Source organism: Falco biarmicus, chromosome 7 (genome assembly GCF_023638135.1).
Source record: "Falco biarmicus isolate bFalBia1 chromosome 7, bFalBia1.pri, whole genome shotgun sequence".
NCBI lineage: Eukaryota > Metazoa > Chordata > Aves > Falconiformes > Falconidae > Falco > Falco biarmicus.
The window spans coordinates 2,090,340-2,109,173 of NC_079294.1; the positions used below are offsets into that span (position 1 = coordinate 2,090,340).

The 18,834-nt window shown below is 45.0% G+C and overlaps 1 protein-coding gene across 1 annotated transcript; it reads right to left on the reverse strand.

Moving 5' to 3' along the window:
• Positions 1-1,587: 1,587 nt before the first annotated feature.
• Positions 1,588-13,620, reverse strand: ZFYVE19 (zinc finger FYVE-type containing 19). The gene is made up of 11 exons (XM_056346882.1): positions 13,380-13,620; positions 12,733-12,854; positions 10,876-10,929; positions 10,175-10,335; positions 8,789-8,934; positions 7,812-7,926; positions 7,046-7,255; positions 6,464-6,543; positions 5,656-5,766; positions 3,517-3,659; positions 1,588-2,118 (listed from the first exon to the last, which is right to left on the reverse strand). Exons 1-11 carry the CDS (start codon positions 13,431-13,433, stop codon positions 2,052-2,054), a joined length of 1,263 nt encoding a protein of 420 aa, XP_056202857.1. The 5' UTR covers positions 13,434-13,620; the 3' UTR covers positions 1,588-2,051.
• Between the last annotated feature and the right edge of the window lie 5,214 nt (positions 13,621-18,834).

Here is an 18,834-nt window from a genome sequence, read left to right on the forward strand (position 1 = left end):
GGGTTGGGTGCATTTCTGGATTCTTTGGGATGGCCCCACAGAAACCAATCTGGGAAACTAAATAAACTGCTTCCGGCTGTAACCTGCTCCTTCACTACTGACGTGAACAGGGCAGGGCTTACAAGACACAGGCTGCCTAACTGCACAAGAGCTCAGAGTTTGGTTGTGGATGATGAAGCATTCAAAATGTTGCAAGTGGCACACCAGCTCATCCTAAGATATTTTAAAAAAAATAAAGCAGCTGTAAAGCAGGAATTAAAATGTCTACTAAGAGCTTGGAAGTGAATCAGTCTTAGAAGAGACATAAAAACAGGTATTTGCATCTTCTCCTGTACATGAAAACACAAAGGAATTAACCGAAGACAGAATTGGGTTGTCTTGCTATCAGACTTACTATCCAGGTCAAATAGCAGTGAAAAAGTGTTGTTCCTACAATAACACAAAGCCAGAACAGCATTTTGTTTTCATTTTTAAGACTGCAAGCTCCTCAGGGCAGTAACTCTCTAGCTAAATTTTGTGTAACAGAGAGCTCACTGTGAGCTCTGACATGAGAACAACTGAAGCAGTTTCCCTATCTACCCGTCCCAAAGAGATAGGCACTGGTGAAGCAAGGGCTGAAAGAAGATCCTCCACTAGAGCGAGGTTTCGCCACTGCTTCCCAACAAAGGGGTTTGATGGCACTGCTGGATACACTTGCTATTTCACTGCAGTTGTTAACCTGCAGTATTACGATTCTGCATCGTCTGATACAGGTTTCTGTTGAAGGGGCTGACCCAGTCCAGCACGTTTAGCACAAACCCATCTTCAGCAGTAGTTTATTTGCTGTGCTCTGACCAGGGGTGGCCGAGGTGCAGGCAAATACTGTTTCATCAACTCAACCTACAGAGGCAGTGACCTTAGGCACAGGGCAGGGCAGACAGCTGGGAGCGGCAGTGTCAAACCAGACAGACAGGATTCGTTGGAAACTGTCAAAGGCAAACCCTTGATTTTTTTTTGCCATTGGAATCTGTCAGTCTTAGAGAGCTCTCTTGAAAGTCACATCATAGCCCTGTTCATCCTGAGGGGATATTAGAGCCAATTTAGGGCAAGTTTGGTTGGGTATTTGAAGCAATTCTGGGTGCTTTGGTCACTGGCAAGTGCCACTTGCATCTGGACTCCCTCGAGGGAGGGAAATGAACATACTGAACTGAGCTTCTCTCACAGCCAGATAAAGAGCATTATACAGGCAACACCTTTACCCTACCAGGGGTAAACCCTGCTTTCAGACTAACACACAACTCTTCCAGACTAACATGCTACCCTTACAGACCACATGGAACCTTGGCACAGCCACTGCGGATCACAACGCTGTGCATCAGTAGCAGATTTTTACAAATCATCCTTCAAGTATGTGAGCAATACTGCCCATCAAGGTAGAGTAGCCCCTGCAACTTTTCCAGCCACGCCAACGCAACGTTTTTGATGACTTCATGATCCTTCATTTCTCTCCCTAAGCCACTTGACACTAGGACTAAGGTACCATTATGAGATGGCAACACTTTGTAAAGGGCTATCAGGCATTCCCAGGAGAGACTTAAACCACAGGGCTCCATACAATAGTTTTTATTATGCTTTGGAAGTTCTCATCACACAGGTGATCATGACATAGACAGTTTTCTTAGTGCAAAGTGCTTTGCTGCCTGTTGAACCAGTGTGTAAGCTGTTAGCAAAAGCAGGAAGTTACTTATCAGCCAGTCAGTACTGCCTTAAACACACATCTTTACTGCTACCCGCATTGCCTTACCATCTGTATTTATAGACTCGTATCCGCCTCCTCATACCAAGTCCTCATTTATCCCCAAGCACGCACAGCAAACCCTGTACTCCTCTGGTTGTACTTGGGAGGACAGCATTGCACACCCTCCAAGCCTCTCTCAGATTACAGCACATCTTTAACTGTCCAAAACATCACCCGTTTTGGCTGCAAATCCACTTGACTCTTCCCATCTGGACAACTCCTCTCTTTTCCTGTTCTCCATCTCCTTTTCTGCCCATGAAGACTGTGATCGCTTCTACTTGCACGGAAGATGATAGCAGGAGGTGTGGTGGTCCTTCAAGTCAAACTCATCATGGCCTTCCCTGAGAATCAAACACAAAGCGCAGTCAGAAGTAAATACCCAGGCAGGGAACTCACCGCTAACCACTGCACAAGACGTCTCCCAGAAGCCCTTAACTAGAAACCCATCCCAAGAGTTAGCTGTGAGGATCCAACTGGCAGCCATGTGGACTGACTACTTGGACATATTTGCTCGTAACAGAAACCTCTGAGGTGCTCTGTGGAAAGGTCTGTTCACCCTTGCCTGCTGGAATGGGAAGTGACAGTAGGCCTCTCTGTTTCTTTCCCTCTTTGGGAGATTCATGTAACTGGTGGCTCATTTTCAGCACCGTGTTTGTGATTCCCACGCACATTAGCAACTCCGACGACAACAGTCAAAATGAGTCTGCTCACACAACTCAAAAATAACTGTTGTGGCTAAAATACAGGCAGCTGTCTTAACCACGCTCAGAAGCGGGCACTGTGGAGTAAGACACAAGCTTTATCTACAGCACGCAACTAATACACTCAGTCACCTGTCAGACTGCTGATTCTGCTTTTAATGATGTTTGCCATCTGATACTGTTGCTTTAGTTTTTATTATCTTACATCTAACAATCATATGTTTTCTCACCATTTTCATATATTCTCCCCTACTCAATTGTCATCTCTCTACAAAAACATTTGCAGAAAATGAGAGAATATACACAAAAGCATCTCTCGCTATCCCAACCAGATTCTTAGCACCCTGCTAAATGTCATCCAGCACTAATCTAAGAACCCAGCCAACTACCCAATAGTTTTGAGACATGAAAAAAAGAAACCACACAAGTTGTGAGGAATAGCTTTGTATTCATAAGAATTAACCGTCCACATCTGAGATGTGCAACCTTTTTTTTGTCAAAAATAAGCTACAGATGTTTAAGAACCAAGACTACAGCTGCTGCAAGGCCTAACTGAGGAAAAAAAGGTTTGCCTATAAAATCAACGAAGATTTTTTTTTTTTTTTACATAGTTTAAGACTGCAGAGTTTCAACTAAGAAAAGCCTCAGTAATTTATACTATCTGATCTCTCCTCTTATGGCAATCCAGCCCAGATCATCCATCAATAACAAGCCACAGGAGTCACAGAACAATGGTCTTGTTTATCCCATCCCACGCAGTGCAGCACATCAGCTGCTCCAGAGAACACTCAGACAATGTGCCCAAACATGCACTGGAGCAGACAGACATTTCTGCCTAGGACCAGTTTAGTCCTCGAACCCTGGGATAACTACTGACTGCACAAACTATTTCCATAAAAACTAGCACTCAGCTCACATCTGGGTTCCTCAGATCTTACCTCCTAATGCCTGGGTTTCTGCCCAAGGGGAAGAACAAACAAGAGCAGCCAAGTTTACCTGTCACTGGCCTCTCAGATCAGGAGGAACTGACAGACTTACCGAAAACAGCGTTGGCAGTAGAGGTCCCCATCGCAGCCATGACAGCGCAAAGTGGCATCTTCGTTGCAGATACAGCACCAGGGTAACTCATCCTCATCACTGTCATCTGTGCTGGCAAGAGCTGTGGCGGTTGGAGTCTGGCTCTAATTCACAAAGAGAAGAGACACAGCATTCAAATCCCAGCACAGACAATACAGGAGTTCCATTGTAATGCATGATGGCCACGACGACATGTCACATGGTCCACAGTCCACTCTCTGTTGATCCTAACTCTGTGAGATGAACTTGCCCACAGCCCAAGGACAGGCTCTGTATGTATCTAGATCATATAATAAAAACCCAAGGTACTCCCTATAATTTCCTCATGAATCTATGCTGCTCAGAGGGTGTTCATCCTCATTTAGCATCTACAGCAATATACACCAACATTGTCCATGTTGAGGGCATGAAGCCCAGATCTTCTGGCAGGCACCACAGCAATACCAAGCTGTGGTGGGTGACCTTGGCTGGATGCCAGGCGCCCACCAAGCCGTTTGATCACTCCCCTCCTCAGAAGGATAGAGGAGAAGAAAGTAAGATGAGAAAAACTTCATAGGTCAAGATAATGGCAGTTTAATAAAGCAAAATCAAAGTTTGCACACGGAAGCAAAGGAAAACAGAAGACATTAGTCTCTACTTCCCATCAGCAGATGTCTGGCCTCTTCCTAGGAAGGCTTCAGTATGCATAGTCGTTGCTCCAGAAGGTAAATATCACCAATAACAAATGCCACCCACCCCAGCCTTCCTCCTCCTTTCTCCAAGTTTTGTATCTGAGCAGACGTCACACAGTATGGAATATCCCTTCGGTCAGCCAGGACAGCTGACCCAAACTATGTCTCCTCCCAAGACCTTGCCCATCCCCAGCCTACTGGTTAAGGTGGGGGAAATGTTTGAGACAGCCTTGATGCTGCGGGAGCACTGCTCGGCAGTAGCCACAACACTGGTGTGTTATCACCACCTTTCTAGCTACCAGTCCGAGCTCAGCACTGAGGGAAGCTACAGGGAGAATTGACTCAATCTCAACCAGACCCAATACACAACCGACAGACAATCCCTGCTGCAAAACCAAGTGATCAAGCAGTTTTGCTGAAAGCACTTATGGGGGAACAGAAAGCAGTGGGGAGGTGGTGGTGAAGGAGTGTGTTTTCTCCCTGCTATAGAAAGAAAACTGTGGGACAAATGAAGTGATTTGCTTAAAGACACCTACTATTGATTTGTATTGAGGCTGGGCCAAAAAGATCTTCTGAAATCATAATCTAAAATTTATCCATAAGGCCATCTATTGTCTCCGCCTGCTTTACAGACAACTCTTGTGGAACTGAACAGCCACACACACATTGGGACACAGTGCCCAGACACTGGCAAAGGCTGCTTCAAAACACAACAGCAATAAGATGGCACTATCTTTTATATCACTAAACCCAGAAGCGCAAGGTGGCATACCTACAAGATGGATGTTTTCAATAATGCTTACAATTAAATAATTTCTTCCAGTGGGGACAGGCCTGTCAGGTGTCTGTGAGTCACAGGTCCATTTAGTTCTTGTAATATACATTAGAGAAGGTGTATATATTTCCATAATAGGCTGGACTCCATTCTGAGCATAGGATATCTTATTACTAATTCCTTCCTCTGACGTTATATGAGAATGCAGTCAATTACTATCTAGAGGTTCCATTCTGTACATGCTGAAAGCACTGGCAAACCTCCCACTTACCCTGGTACAGGCTACATGGTACTAGACTGTGGCCAATTGGTCTAATTACATCAATCAAGTTAAAAGTCTCTTCTCTAATATCCATCTTGCGAGGTCTGTGCTAACTTCTCTGGGTTTAGAGGACACCATCCCATTCAGCAGAAAGTCACCCTGAAAGAAATTGTGTCCCAGGGAGCTATTCCTTTTAAAACAAGGATGACTCACAGCTGTGCTCAGGCCTGGTCAGCCTTGCAGAAGCCACTCAGCTTGCCTGCTCTGGAGAAGCTGGTTGTTTTTTTTTCCTTTGCATCAAGCTCAGGATACAGCAAACTTTTGCTGTATAACTGTACTCTCCTGAGGCCCTGGAACATGTCATTTCAAGAGATCCTAACCAGCTCACTGACCTTTTGCTTTGCCTTCTTATGCAGGTTCTGTTGGGAGGGTGTTTGTTGGGTGGTCTGATCTGGAGGAATGTTGAATCCACTTGCTTCATCCAGGGCTGCTTCCTCTGCGAGCTGGTAACAACAGAAAGTAAGAAGCCTGTTGTTTCAAGTACAGTTGGGAGCCTCACTCTAGGCTCTAAACTCCTGCCCTTCTCCTTGCTCTCATGCAGTAACAGGAGATAACAAGTCTGAATACATCTGGTGTTATCTAGGCAGATGTGAGCTTGTTCTGGTCTGCACTCCCAACACTGTGCGTACGTTGTGAACAGTTAGTGTAGCAGCAGGGGCCTTCAGTTAAACACACTCTGCAGTGCAGCTATCAGCAGACCCTCAACATCATGCTAATCATGCATGTGTTGTCTGTAATTAGGCAGAAACTTAAGCACAGAAAGCTCTTGTCTTGCAGGCAGACACTTCATAGACATTTAGACAGAAATGTAGGCATAAGCTGTGCTAAACAGCACACACCTCATCATCCATGTTCTAGCTGAGTGGGAGAAAAGATTAAATGAGAAGTTAAGGAAGTACCTGCAAAGTGGAGTTGGAGAGGACACCACAAGAGACACAAAGCATGAATGAGAAAGACAATGTGACAGACTAGAAGTAATGTTGCCAATCACCTGTAGCTGATGGCCCAGGGGAGCTGGTGTTGGAAAAGCACTAGGAGAGAAAGGAATGAAATTCTGCCCAGGAACAGAAACACATGCTTTGCATGCTCACAGGTAACATATATACTGGGAATAATTGAGAGGAAGCTGCCACTTCTGACCTGTTTCAGCACTCTGCGAATGGCTTCCTCCTCAGTCACTTCCTCATCACTGTCAGGGAGTTTATAGGTTTCCAGTGTAACTGCAAGAGTAAGAGATAGGAGACTGTAACCCACACCTGCCTCAAACCTCGAGCCCACTTATGTGCCAGAGACAATCCTTTGTGGTGTGAGCTGGTTTTGGCATTCTGGCTCTGGCACAGACAGACCCTTTACAGGTCAGGACTCTCAAAAATGGCATTACTGTTTGTTTTTAATACTGGAAGAGGGAAGGGAAAAAACCCCATCAAAACCAGAGGTTTGCTTTTAAAAGGTTTGTTAACCTCACCAGAGCATGCTAGAATTATCCCAAAGAAGGGTGCAAGACAAAGTTGTCTGACATTACAGCTCCAGCCTTTACCCTCAACTAAAATCTTTCATACTGATTTCATGAGGAACCAACCTGTACAATGTTACAGGCAGAACGAAATCTGTCTATTTCTTGCAGAATGGAGGAATTACATGGATAAATGCCTCTCAAAAGAAATTACTCTGTCACAGGAACTTGGTTCCTCTCTTGGCACTGTGCTTTTGTCTGCTACTCACCTTTCTCTGGGTCCTCGCCTCTGAGTGCTGCAAGTCTCTTGGCAACTTGTAGGATCTTTTCCTGTCTAGTGTTCTCTTCCCACAGCTCAGCAGCAGCTTCTGCCAGAAGTTTATTCTTCTCTTCCTCTAGCTGTTTTGGGTCCAGATTTGCAGGGCAAACACAATCTTCACTTTCCCGATTGAGATCATTCAAATTCTGGCTACTAACAGCTGCAAACAGACCGAACACGCTGGTGACTCAGCAGCAATGTTCCTTGGGTGCAGACAACGAGACTAAAGCAATGGTATGAGTGTAGCTTGCTGCTCCTCCATTAATTTGGGAAGTAACAGGAGAAGGCATGCCACAGTAGGATCTGCATTGTACATGAAAAGAAGAAAGTGAGCTAATCTGTATTTTACAGTGAGATTACACAGAAAACACCGCAGCTAGGAAGATAATTGTATCCCAGATTCCAATGTTTTGTAACAGCGCACAGGTGTGTTGAGTAGCAAGAGCTCCTCCCCAGGGAAGGGTCACAGAGAAACAGAGGAGCAATCTGAATAATACAGCCCTGAGAAGAAGAAACCGTCTCCAAGCAAAGACAATGAGACCCAGTATAGATCCGGATGGCTGGTCTTGGTCAATTTGGGAGCCATTAAGGGGAAGATTAGGTCAAATTGGACACCCAGCTCACATGTAGGCTGGACAGGGAGGCACATAATCCCTTCTCACTACAACACATATATTATTACACAGAAACAGGTCAGTGGAAGCCAAAGTAGATACCTTGAGGCTGGATTCTTGGTCTGTAATGCTCATCAATGGTAACTTCCTCTGACAGCTGAGTTAACAGGTCATCAGTCTGCTGGACCAGACTTCTGGTATCAGGAGGTCGGTGTACCTAAGAAACAAGGAGGGTATGGGAAAAGGCAAATGAAAGTGGTGTACTCAATCAAATGAAAAGTTTGGTAACCAAGATCACCCTAGGTGGAAACAGCATAAAAAGATGCATCCACTGCTCAACTTATGGTTATCTGGTGTAAGACTTAGGGCTTCATTCTCTGAGGTGCTGAGTGCACACAACTCGAAAAGCAGTCACCCAAACAAGGCACAGTAGTGCTGAACATATAGGAGTACACGCTGCTGGGTCCCACCCCAGCTCTGCCCCTACCCCCAATGTAAAAAGAGTGCTGTTCTCAGCAGTGCCAGCCAAAGCCCCACTGGGGCCTATGGTAACAGCTGGGTGTGAAGCACTGCTGAAAAATGAACATGAGCATCTTGGGGACAAGATCATTCATATAGGCTTTGAAGGTATATGTACAACTCATTCCTCTGCAATCTCAGACTAACCATTTCTGGAATAATTAACAGGATTTTTCCCAGCTGGGCTGCAGTAACAACTACAGGATACAATTAGAAGGCAGGGCTGATAAGCCCCAAACACAAACAAACAGCTCTGAAAAAAAAATCAGACCACTTGGGTATACAAATGGGTTGAGAGGAAAAATATTAGCATCCGTAACTAAAAATAAACACATGAACTACATTTGACATAAAGAAACATATTGCATTCAAATTGAAGCAGTGAACTGTTAAAGGCTGGCCATTTGCTTCTGGAGCAATGACACAAACAGGAGGGGATTTCTGAAGGGTGCCACTTGGACACAAAAAAGCTGAAGAAAGAAGAACGGTTAACATGCTGGGACACCAGCTACTGTGTCAGCTCAGAATACACTGCTGGCTAAAGAGCTGAAGGAGCTTACAGGTCTGGGAGCCTGGGAAGGAGGATCTCTCCCCTGCAGGACAGCCAACCGGTCCTCCATTTCCTGTGTGGATGGAACAGGTCCTCGACAGTCCTCCTTCAGCGCAGCCAGCCTAGCTTCGATCTCAGCCTGAGTAGGGATGGATTCTGCAATTCAGAATAACCCAAGAGAAGTGATTATTGTGTTATTGAAAACAAAAGGTTTCACATTTTTTTTTCTCAAAATTGTATTTCTTTCTGGAATCAGATTCTGAACACCTGAGCAAAAACCTCCCTCAGACACTGACACGAACAAGCAGTCATACTGCAGTGACTTGGAGGCTCCCCTAAATGGTAACTGCTATCCTTTTCTTCCGAGTCCTTGCCTCCTTCACAGTTTATCTCCTAACCATAAGGTATTAGGATAATGTCATTTGGCAATCAGCTGACTCAGGACACTAGGGACAGGCAGTGAAATGTGTTATTTAGGCAGTACAGTCCATTGCTACCACATCTCTTAATGTAATCCTAGGCATATTGAAACCCTCCCCCACCACATAACAGGATGAAAGGAAACTGCCTCAAGTTGTGCTAGGGGAGGTCTAGATTGGATATTAGGAAAAATTTCTTCATCAAAAGGGTTATCAAGCATTGGAAAAGGCTACTGAGGGAGGTGGCTGAGTCACCATCCTTGCAGGCATTTAAAGATGTGTGGGTGTGGCACTTGGGGACACGGCTTAGTGGTGGACCTGACAGTGCTAGGTTTATGGTTATAGTTGATGATCTTAAGGGCTTTTTCAACCTAAATGATTCTAGATTCTATGATCCTATGATAATCAGGGTGTTCTTTCCCTTTTAGAGATCACAGATAATTTTTAAAATAGTTTATTCTCTCACAAGTTCCACAAGGCTGTCCCAGAATCTGACAGCTGTGGACTGCGATGAGAATCCTTTTCTTCCTCTGTGAGGCAAGGCTGGCCAGAACATAATCCCACAGAGACTGGCACTGCTGTTGCCCAGGACAATGACCTACAGGAAAACTTCTGCAAAACAGTATGGCCAAAGACCCTCTTTTCATTCTGCTCCTAAGGGGCTTGACACAGGCTTTTATCCCAAACAATGGAAAATGAGAAAGTGATTTTACAGGTAAGACACTGTCCCAAAACTAGAGAAGCAGTTTCAAGGGAAACCCCAAGAAGCAAAAAGAAACTGGAACAACAACCTAAAATCACTGTAGAATATGACCATTGTGGCAGCAGGACATGGATGCTCTGTCTTATTTTAACCCTTCAATTCCCTAAAAAGGGAGGCTCTGAAAGCCCAGCACTACTTCCTCCCTCCAGGTTCCATGTTTCCCCAAGTGGCAATGTTCCCACCCAAGGTACCCCTGGTATCTTCCAAAACTCACTCGGCTTCCTTTCCTGCCTGAGCCTCTCCAGTCTCTCTGCAATAGCTCTATCCTCTTTTGAGAGCCCTGGGTATCTGGAGCCTACTGGACGTAGGGGCTCCCCAGCTGCCTTCTGTTGTTTTTTCAGCTGGTTTTGCTTAGCCTCAAAAGCTGCTACACGCCTGTGACAAGAATGAAAAAAAAAGAAACCATTGAGAACAGGGGTTTAAACCCTAAGATAAAAAACCATCCTCTGTGAACCCAACAGGCTATTTGAGGGATGTCAGTGTAGAACAAAACAGAAACCACTCCCTCCTGTACCAGGTTTTCCTGTATCAGCACAACGAGGAACACCCAAGGGTAAGGAAAACCTTAGCTCACAGAAGAAGCACACCTGGCACCAATTCCAAGGAGACAAGGAACAATTCACCACCAGGTTCTTGTTTCCAAGCCAAGTCCAATCAGTCACAGATAAACATAGGCAGGAGGCTCTTCAGGAGTATATTTGAAAAGAATAGACAACCCTCCCACCTCCACCCCCCCAAACAAACAAAAAGACTCAGACAACAAAACAAAACCTGCATCCTTTATCCAAATCTGAACAAGCAAATACCCACATCATAATCCCCACTTTTGCTGGTTTCTATAGGGAACGAGGAGCGAGGGCCTGAAAGGCTACTCTGCAGCACAAACAAACCATCTGGCAGGCAAGTGCAACTCACTTTTTGTAGTTTTCTGGTGGCGACCATTTTGCTGAACTGCTTTGAGATGCCTCTCTGGAAGACAAAACCAACAATTTCTCTGAACTCAAGATGCTATCAATGCTTCAGTCATCTAGTCTCTCAACTCCAGAGGAATCAGCATATGTTTCTCAATCTCCTGGTATGGTCCCTTTCATAACCTCATTAATATGGAAAGCAATCAGCTTATGGAAGGAATTAAGATAATATAGCTGTCTGCGACAGCAAGGGACTTAATTTCTAGTCCTTTGGTCCAGTTGTTTTGCATCTGGACAAAACATGATTTAACGCGGTCACCAGTAATCCAAAGGAGGCAGGGATGAAATAACCTTGCCTCCCACAGCCTGCACCTCCCAGTTCAGAGAGCAGATAGAGAGTAGTTAGGTAAGACTCACAGTGTAATTAGCTTCCATACAGCGGAATACTCTGAAAGGAGCAGTGGCATGCAACAAACACAGAATTATATAATGCACAAGCTAAACAAAATGTTACAAAAGTTATTACGTAACAACCAGTATCACAACATCTTCTAGCACACTTGAACACTGCACACCACAAACACATCTTGTGTAACTATCTTCTACTTTGCTGTATTCAGGTTGAGCTACTACACTACACACCTGTGTAGGGTAGTTAGCATATTTTATTCATTCTTAGAAGTTACAGCTACAAACACCTCTGTGCTGTGCTAAGGCCTGTATAGCAATGAATGAATGCAACATCACTGGACCGCTTTCCAGTTCCAAGGCTTCAGAACTGAAAGCTACGTGCATGAAGAACAATACACACAGCTTACAGAGCTGCAGCCTACCTGTATTATCTACCTGCTATCCAGTCAGGGACAATTTTTTTCTGCTGTAACTCTACAGTGCTGATACTAAACAGATGAGGAAAAAAACCTCAAAAGAAACATGGAGAAAGGCTGCCCTGTTTTCTTAATGGCTTTGGAGATGTAACAGGGAATCAGAAAATTTCAAACCTGAAAGACTGAATACTGTACTTTCAGCATCAATAGCTCACACTGGTTTCATGAGCCAGTGCTTCTGAAATGAAGGCCTCTGCTAATGACAGACTCTTCTCCTTTAGACACCTGCAGAGCCAAAAAATTCCCTACTCACTGGTGAAAATTACTTGCTAGAAGAGAGGTAAAAGAAATGCAAAAGACGACACAGAAGAACTGGCCGAGCGAGGGGTTCTGGTGTACACTTGTGCTCTTGCATTACTCGTTCATGTGTATAACCCATGCTCCTACTGAATTAAGGGTTTCTGTTTTTAACAGGCAGGTTATGTTTGCAAATCTTTTTTTTTTTTTCTTTTAAAAGAAAACCAATTTTAGGCTACAAAATTTTAAGTCTTGAGGCTATACATAGCAGAGACCCCTTAACAAGAAGGATCTGTGTCACTGTTTGCCCACAGAGGTAACACTTCAAACATCTTAGTCAGACCATTCAACTACTATGCATCTCAAAAGTCTGCCAGTGCTTTCAAAGGGGTGTAGATTTTTGGGCAAATACATGGTGCAGCTTAATCTGCTCTTGTCTAGCGAAGATATCCACAGGCATTAGATGTCCACCCATGAAGATTTGAACCTAGTTCTTTCAGACTACTATGTCACCCTAGAGAACAGCCTCACAAATCCTGATACCCATCTTTGGACTGCACAGCTCATGTAACAGCAGTTCAGTTAACGACCTGGCTTGAAACTCCAGGGTACAGGCAGCATGCACACACAAGCGCAAGGCACAGCTCTCACGGAGAGATCCGCAACACAACTTTGGGGTGCAAAACGAAGAAACAAAGCAAGATACTGCCTTTGGGTGAAAAAACACTCTGTCTTACCCAGTTAGCTTTCCGTGACACTGCTTGCACACCTTCTGCTGAGTGTTTCCACAGCGGGGAACGACAGCACTGAAGCTAAGGCAGCCTGAGCAGAACGACCGGCCGCAGTTCTTGCATCCACACTGCGGAGACACAAGAGAGGGGCAGGACAGGGCTTCAGCACCCAGTCACCATCCACACCCCATTGCTCTGGCCAGCCATATGCAGGAACAGCACCTATGCCAAGCTGCACTAAAAATAACACTGGGGTTACACTGATTTTTTTTTTTTAAACTGTATCATTAGCTACTGCTGAAGATATGGAGACTCTCAAGAGCCTTCGAGCACCAGCACATAACTCCTGCTGGGGGCTGAGACACCATTTCATCCCATAGTATAATGAAGCGTGGGGGGGAATTCTCTGAGACAGTGACTGAATGTTGGATTAGAGGGATGACATTCAACGGCTTTTTTTTTCTTTTTTTTTTTTTTTTTTTTTTTTCCATAATCACCCATATTCGCAGACGTACTGCAGCCAGGCCCCGCCGAGCTCAGTAGCAGGGACAACAACGCGGCGGCGCTGTCAGGGGCCGCTCAAGACTCCCCGGCTTCCCTAAGGCCGCGGCGCCGCGGGCCCGGCCGGCCCTGCCCCCCTCAGCCGGACTTGCCTCTTTCTTGAAGACCGAGAACTTGGACGCACACCCATAGCACCGCCTGTCCATGTTGCTACCGGAGCCGCGCCCCCACTACGCCAGGCCCGACTGTTGTCCCCGCAGCGCCTGTCACTGCCGCACACCCAAAGGGCGGCAGCGAACCGGGGCTGCCGGTAACCGGGAGGCCGAGACGACACCTTCCCGCCCCTCACACAGTGGGCCGGCGCCGCACGACGCCCCGCTGCGGCGCAGGGCCCGCCGGGAGGTGTAGTACCGGGAGGTGTAGTCTCTCGAGCTGCGCTGCCCAGGGCCCCCCCGCCCGCCGGGCCCGGGCCCGGCCCCCCCGCGCGGTGCATTGTGGTACCTGCCGGCCGGTGCCGCCGGCGAGGCGCGCGGCGCTGGGTGCGCGGGAAAACTCTCTTTCCCAGCAGGCAGCGCGCCGCGGAGCCCCGCCGCGGCGCTGAGGGAACGGGCAGCTGCGCCGGTTGGCGGCGGGTGAGGCGGTCCCGTACCCCCTGTGGTGGGTCGGGGAGGAGCGGCGGCTTGGCAGCGCCTCTCCCCTGCGCTCCTCCTCCCCCGGCGGCCGGCCCGACGCCAAGGAGCGGGAGACGCCTCAGCCTCCCGCGGCCTAGCGCTCCATCTCGAGTAGTCGCCGTTCCCACCGTAAGGAAAAGCACTGTGGCTGTTGAAGGGGGAGCAGGCCGCCGGCGGGGTCCTTCACTAGTTTCTCGTTACAGAGTTGAGTGATTGCTTACAGCAGCTTCCGTATGGCACCGCTATGCCGTGTCCGTGCCCCCATTACAGTGGACTCAGTACACTGTTGCATTTTTGCCCGTTAGATGTCGTTAGGTGTCAATGACACAAAAAAATGTGTTACCTCACTCTTGTCAGGGTGACACTCGAGTTACTCTGGGTATTTTTGGTCTTTTAAACCTGTTGTGAGATCCTGGCTGAGGAGAGCGTGAAAGCATGCAAAACCAGTTACCTCCAGCCAACTACTCTGCCAGCTTTTGTTTGCGTGCCTTCAGAAGTGCATATCCTACTGTGTCTATAAAAGAGAAGTTACTGAGTGTAGTTCTAGGTACTGTTGATTCCCATGAGTCATCTTGTTAATTGTGTGGGTTTGCAGTTACATTCTTTCCAGTTTAATAGATAAATCCACACTGTAAAACCCTACACAAATTAGGAAACAGACCAATCCATTCAAGGAAGTATGACTCTATTAATATCTAAACAAAGGTTAATTTAAAGGAAAAGGGGGGGTTCCCCTCTAAAGATTTTTTCAATGCTACAGAACAGAACATCAGAAAGACAACTGTATAAAGCTTAGAAGCTGAACTTTGCACCTGTCCGGCAATTGTATTACAGACCATCTGGAAATTTCAGGTATTGTAGGCATAAAGCAGGGAATCCAGACAAATACAAAGCATTATTTACTAAAAAAAAATAAAAATACTTCATTTGATCTTGGTTTTGCCATTGAGCTGGTCAATGGGAAAAGAGGAAACAGAAATTTCACTCTTAATGTTACATGCAACCTACTGATTGTGTAGTAATTTGGTATGCCACTCCCTAATACAAAACCCAAGCAGCGACCCAAAGAACCTTCCTATCCAGCGAGCACCACCAACAGAAGCACAGGGGAGGGAGCAAGATACTTAAAGGAATTGAACTTGCCTGTTTAGAAATGCCTTGGCTGAATTTACCGGATGGAACTGAGCGTTGTGACCAGGGCAGCGGAAGAAGACCTCGCTCTGCCAGGTCTGGAGAAGAGGAACGAGGCCCGTTCCCCGGGTAGTGTCCGCCAGAGGGGGCCCGGCCCCCACCATTCTCCCAGCTCCTGCGCCAGAAGGACATTTGGCAGCTGAACAGCAGCAGCTTTTCTTTATTTCTTCACTTGCCTGCAGATGTTTCCCATGATAAAGGGAACTCCAGTTATTAAAATCCTATGTGACAACTTAGCCTGTAAGGTTTTTAATTTCTGCGTGGAGTGTACGAGAGATTAAATGGTCTTTCGTTCATATGTCTTCTCCTTGCCAAACTCCGTTTTTGCACAGTAAGTTGTACATTCTCTGTCCTACACAGTTATAGCTGCAAATGCTGTGTTCTTCTCTAACTTGCTGTGAAACTGCACCCTAGCGTATTAGACTTGGCCTTGATAATCTTGGGGCCCGACTACTATAATGGAACACATCTAGAAGTAAAACTTTTGGAATGAGAAAGTTCAAATTAATTCAAAATGTGGCTGTCTGCCTACTAAGTCTCCCAGGCTGTAATGTTTCTCCTTGCAGTTGAGTGTGATAAAAAGGGCAGATCTTCACCACAGCAAAATTGAAAACTGCATTTCAGTAGTCTCTTGCTGTTTCAGTAAATTCATTTTTTTCTAGATGAGGAACCAACTATCAGCATGCCAAAAGCTGCCCTTATTTTCTGTCAGGTATTACGTAGTCACATAAGCAAGCATCATCTCAACCACAGAAATGGTTAAAATAAAAACATATTTACTTATGCAAGGGAAATGTGGTTTAAATTAAACACAAAAAGAGACCTTTAAGTAGTGCATTTTTTGTGTTTCGGTAGCACTTTATTCCTGGCTGTTTTTCTCCTGCAGCAGTAATTGACAGATAGCTGTTCTCATTCTTACAGATTACAAAGCATACCACTCAATGGCCCCAAGGGTCTCCCAGATAGGAACCTGGACAGTCCCAAAGCAGTTATGAGTGGAATACATGGACGCAAACCCTCGTGTCTCTTCCATACACAAGCTTGTGGAAGTGGAACTCTCTTAGCATAGATCTGTTTTTGTACACAATTAAGGTAGTACCTGTTTGTGTCATTTGGTACATACATACATAGGAATACATATATTTTCATCACTGCTAGATACCTCTTTTTAAAGATTAAATCCTTATATGTGGGATTTCAAAGTTGTGTTACGTGAATGCTGAACTTTCATTAGAACCTCTCAAAATCCTCCTATGGAGGTATCTGAATTGTAAAGTTTTGGTATACTTTCCATTGCGTCTACTGGCTGGTCATTCTTAATTCATGTATCTCGGAATGTGAACAAGCTTATAAATAATTTTTATATATGGGCAATGCCTATTGTGGGAGGATTATTGTCTGTTAGATGCAAGTCCCCTTATACCATGCAGCTGGGTACACTCAATCTCTCAGCAGGGTTTCTGACTTCTACAGACTCTCCATTTAAGATTTGCAATTAACTGTGGTGAAAATGAGCAGCGGTCACTATAAGAAGGATGCCGTTCATCAGGATGTTTTGTATCTTGCATTTTCCTGTTCAGTGGCCACAGATTTATATATGAATAACATATAACTAAAGTGGAGACTGGTGGCAGAAAACCAGAGATTTTAGCACAGGAGAAAAGCTGAAGGTTTTGATATCTGCAGAGGGTCAGGAGATGGTTTAGGGCGTGTGTGGAACTCCAGCTAATGTGCGTATCTCCTTTAAGGAAAGCAGTTAACAAGGACCTAATAGAACTCATAAAAAGCAGAACCTTTAGATTTCAGACTGAAAAGCCTTCCTATGAAAGAGAACTTACCGATCACCTTATATTTCCACCCGTCTGCACATTCAGGAATGCATTTCTACATCATTACTGATGAATTCACATTTTTCAAAGCAAATGACATTGGAGCCTTTAGCCAGGCTGTGCACCCTTAGAGCTTATAACTTGCTAGCATAAAGGGATTACTTACAAAGAAAGCACCCTGATCAAGTCCCAGTGCCACAACTCGGACTCCTACTTAAAGCCTCATTTGCAGGGACAATTTCCAAGAATATTCCTATATGTGGTACATTGCTGTTTCAACACTTCATTCACGTTCCTTTACCAAATATGGGTGAACCTCTAAAACACCTATGTAGAGCCCCACATCAGGCCATGGGAAAGGAATCCAATGTAATACTCTAGTTACAAAGCTGTTCAGCACTGTATATTTAAATAGGGATCCATTCAACTTTGTATGCAATAACAGTTGTCACAGGGTTATTACTTTTGCACCTCCATGAAAGTCATGGATATCTGCATTCTCAGACTCAGTGAGAATTAGCTTTTGTACCGTCTGAAGTTGAGGTTAAAAACAGAAATAGAGTTTAATTCTCTCATGCTGCTGAAATTGTTACATCCTCCAAAAAGATGCTGTCTAAATAGTGAGCCAAATTATATGAAGGAGTACTGTTTATAGCCAGAAGATAGAAGCCTGCAAGAACTACTCATACTTATTGCCTGCTGTGCATGCACTTTCCCACCATGATGCAAGCAAAAAGCAAACTCTAGACCCTGATGTCCGCAACTTATCAGTTATTCTTCTGAGGGTGAAAATTAACCAGTGCTTTAAAAGGAAAATATTACAGATCCTTAAAAAAACCCCAACAAAACCAAAAGTCAGCATAATTCAAAATTTTCTTGGCTGCCTTCCTAGCACCAGGAAAGCAAATTGGCGTTTTCTGTGTGCTCTTCTTTACAAAGGCATAACTGCAGCAAAAGCTTTTATTATTTATTATGATATTTTGGCATCCTCCAGTTTGGCATTGGCATTTAGTTCTGAATACATCAAGTCAAGGCAAAGTGTTAGCTGTCTACAGTGGTGATTTCTTTCTCCTCTTCAGACATCTCCTCAGAAGTGGAAGATTTCTCTCTGCAGACAAGGTACTTCACACCTGATACGTTCTCCAAAGTTACTGGCTCCATTTACATTCGATGGACTTTGCATTAGGTTTTCAGGCCTTATTTAAAAAAAATATTCTGATAATACCCCATGGACAATTTCAATACCTGACTCAGGCCACAGCAAAGCGACAAAAATAGGTGCTTCGCTCTGTTCCCTCTCCCTCACAGCTTGTTCCTGCCACTCTTAATCATTTCTTTAGCTAAATCTGTTCCCTGACTTGATTCATCTCACAGAGGAGTATTGCAACTCTTTGAGTTGAGATGCTGTACATTTGCACCTTCAGTGTAAAGTAGTGATTTCCAGGCTAAGCTAAGGTGACTATATGAACGGTGTAAGTGAGCTTGGCTTCAAAGCATAAACAAACATGTCAGAAGTTTTTTTCTGTATGCATACTAGAATGCATATTAGGGTCAGGTAATAACATTTGCCACTCTACAGGTTAAAGTTGCTACATAGCCATCTTCTGAGATTTTCATGGGCATGGTTTCTCACATTAGAAGTTCTTGAAAATCCGCTTACGTAGTTTCAGTTCTGCTACTGTATTTCACCATGCAACACCAGCAATGTGAATGCTATAACAAAAAGTCTCAGGCAGAAGCATCCCATGGACAGGAATATTTTAGTCCGTAACCCACCATGCAAATTACACCACTGTAGACATAAGACTAAGAGATCAAGCTTCAGGCTTTTTTTGCTGAAATTGGTGGCATCTTGAGTTATACCTGTGGCTGGCTGGTTTCTTACTTTGTGTTTTCTGACTCCCATCTGTATAGTA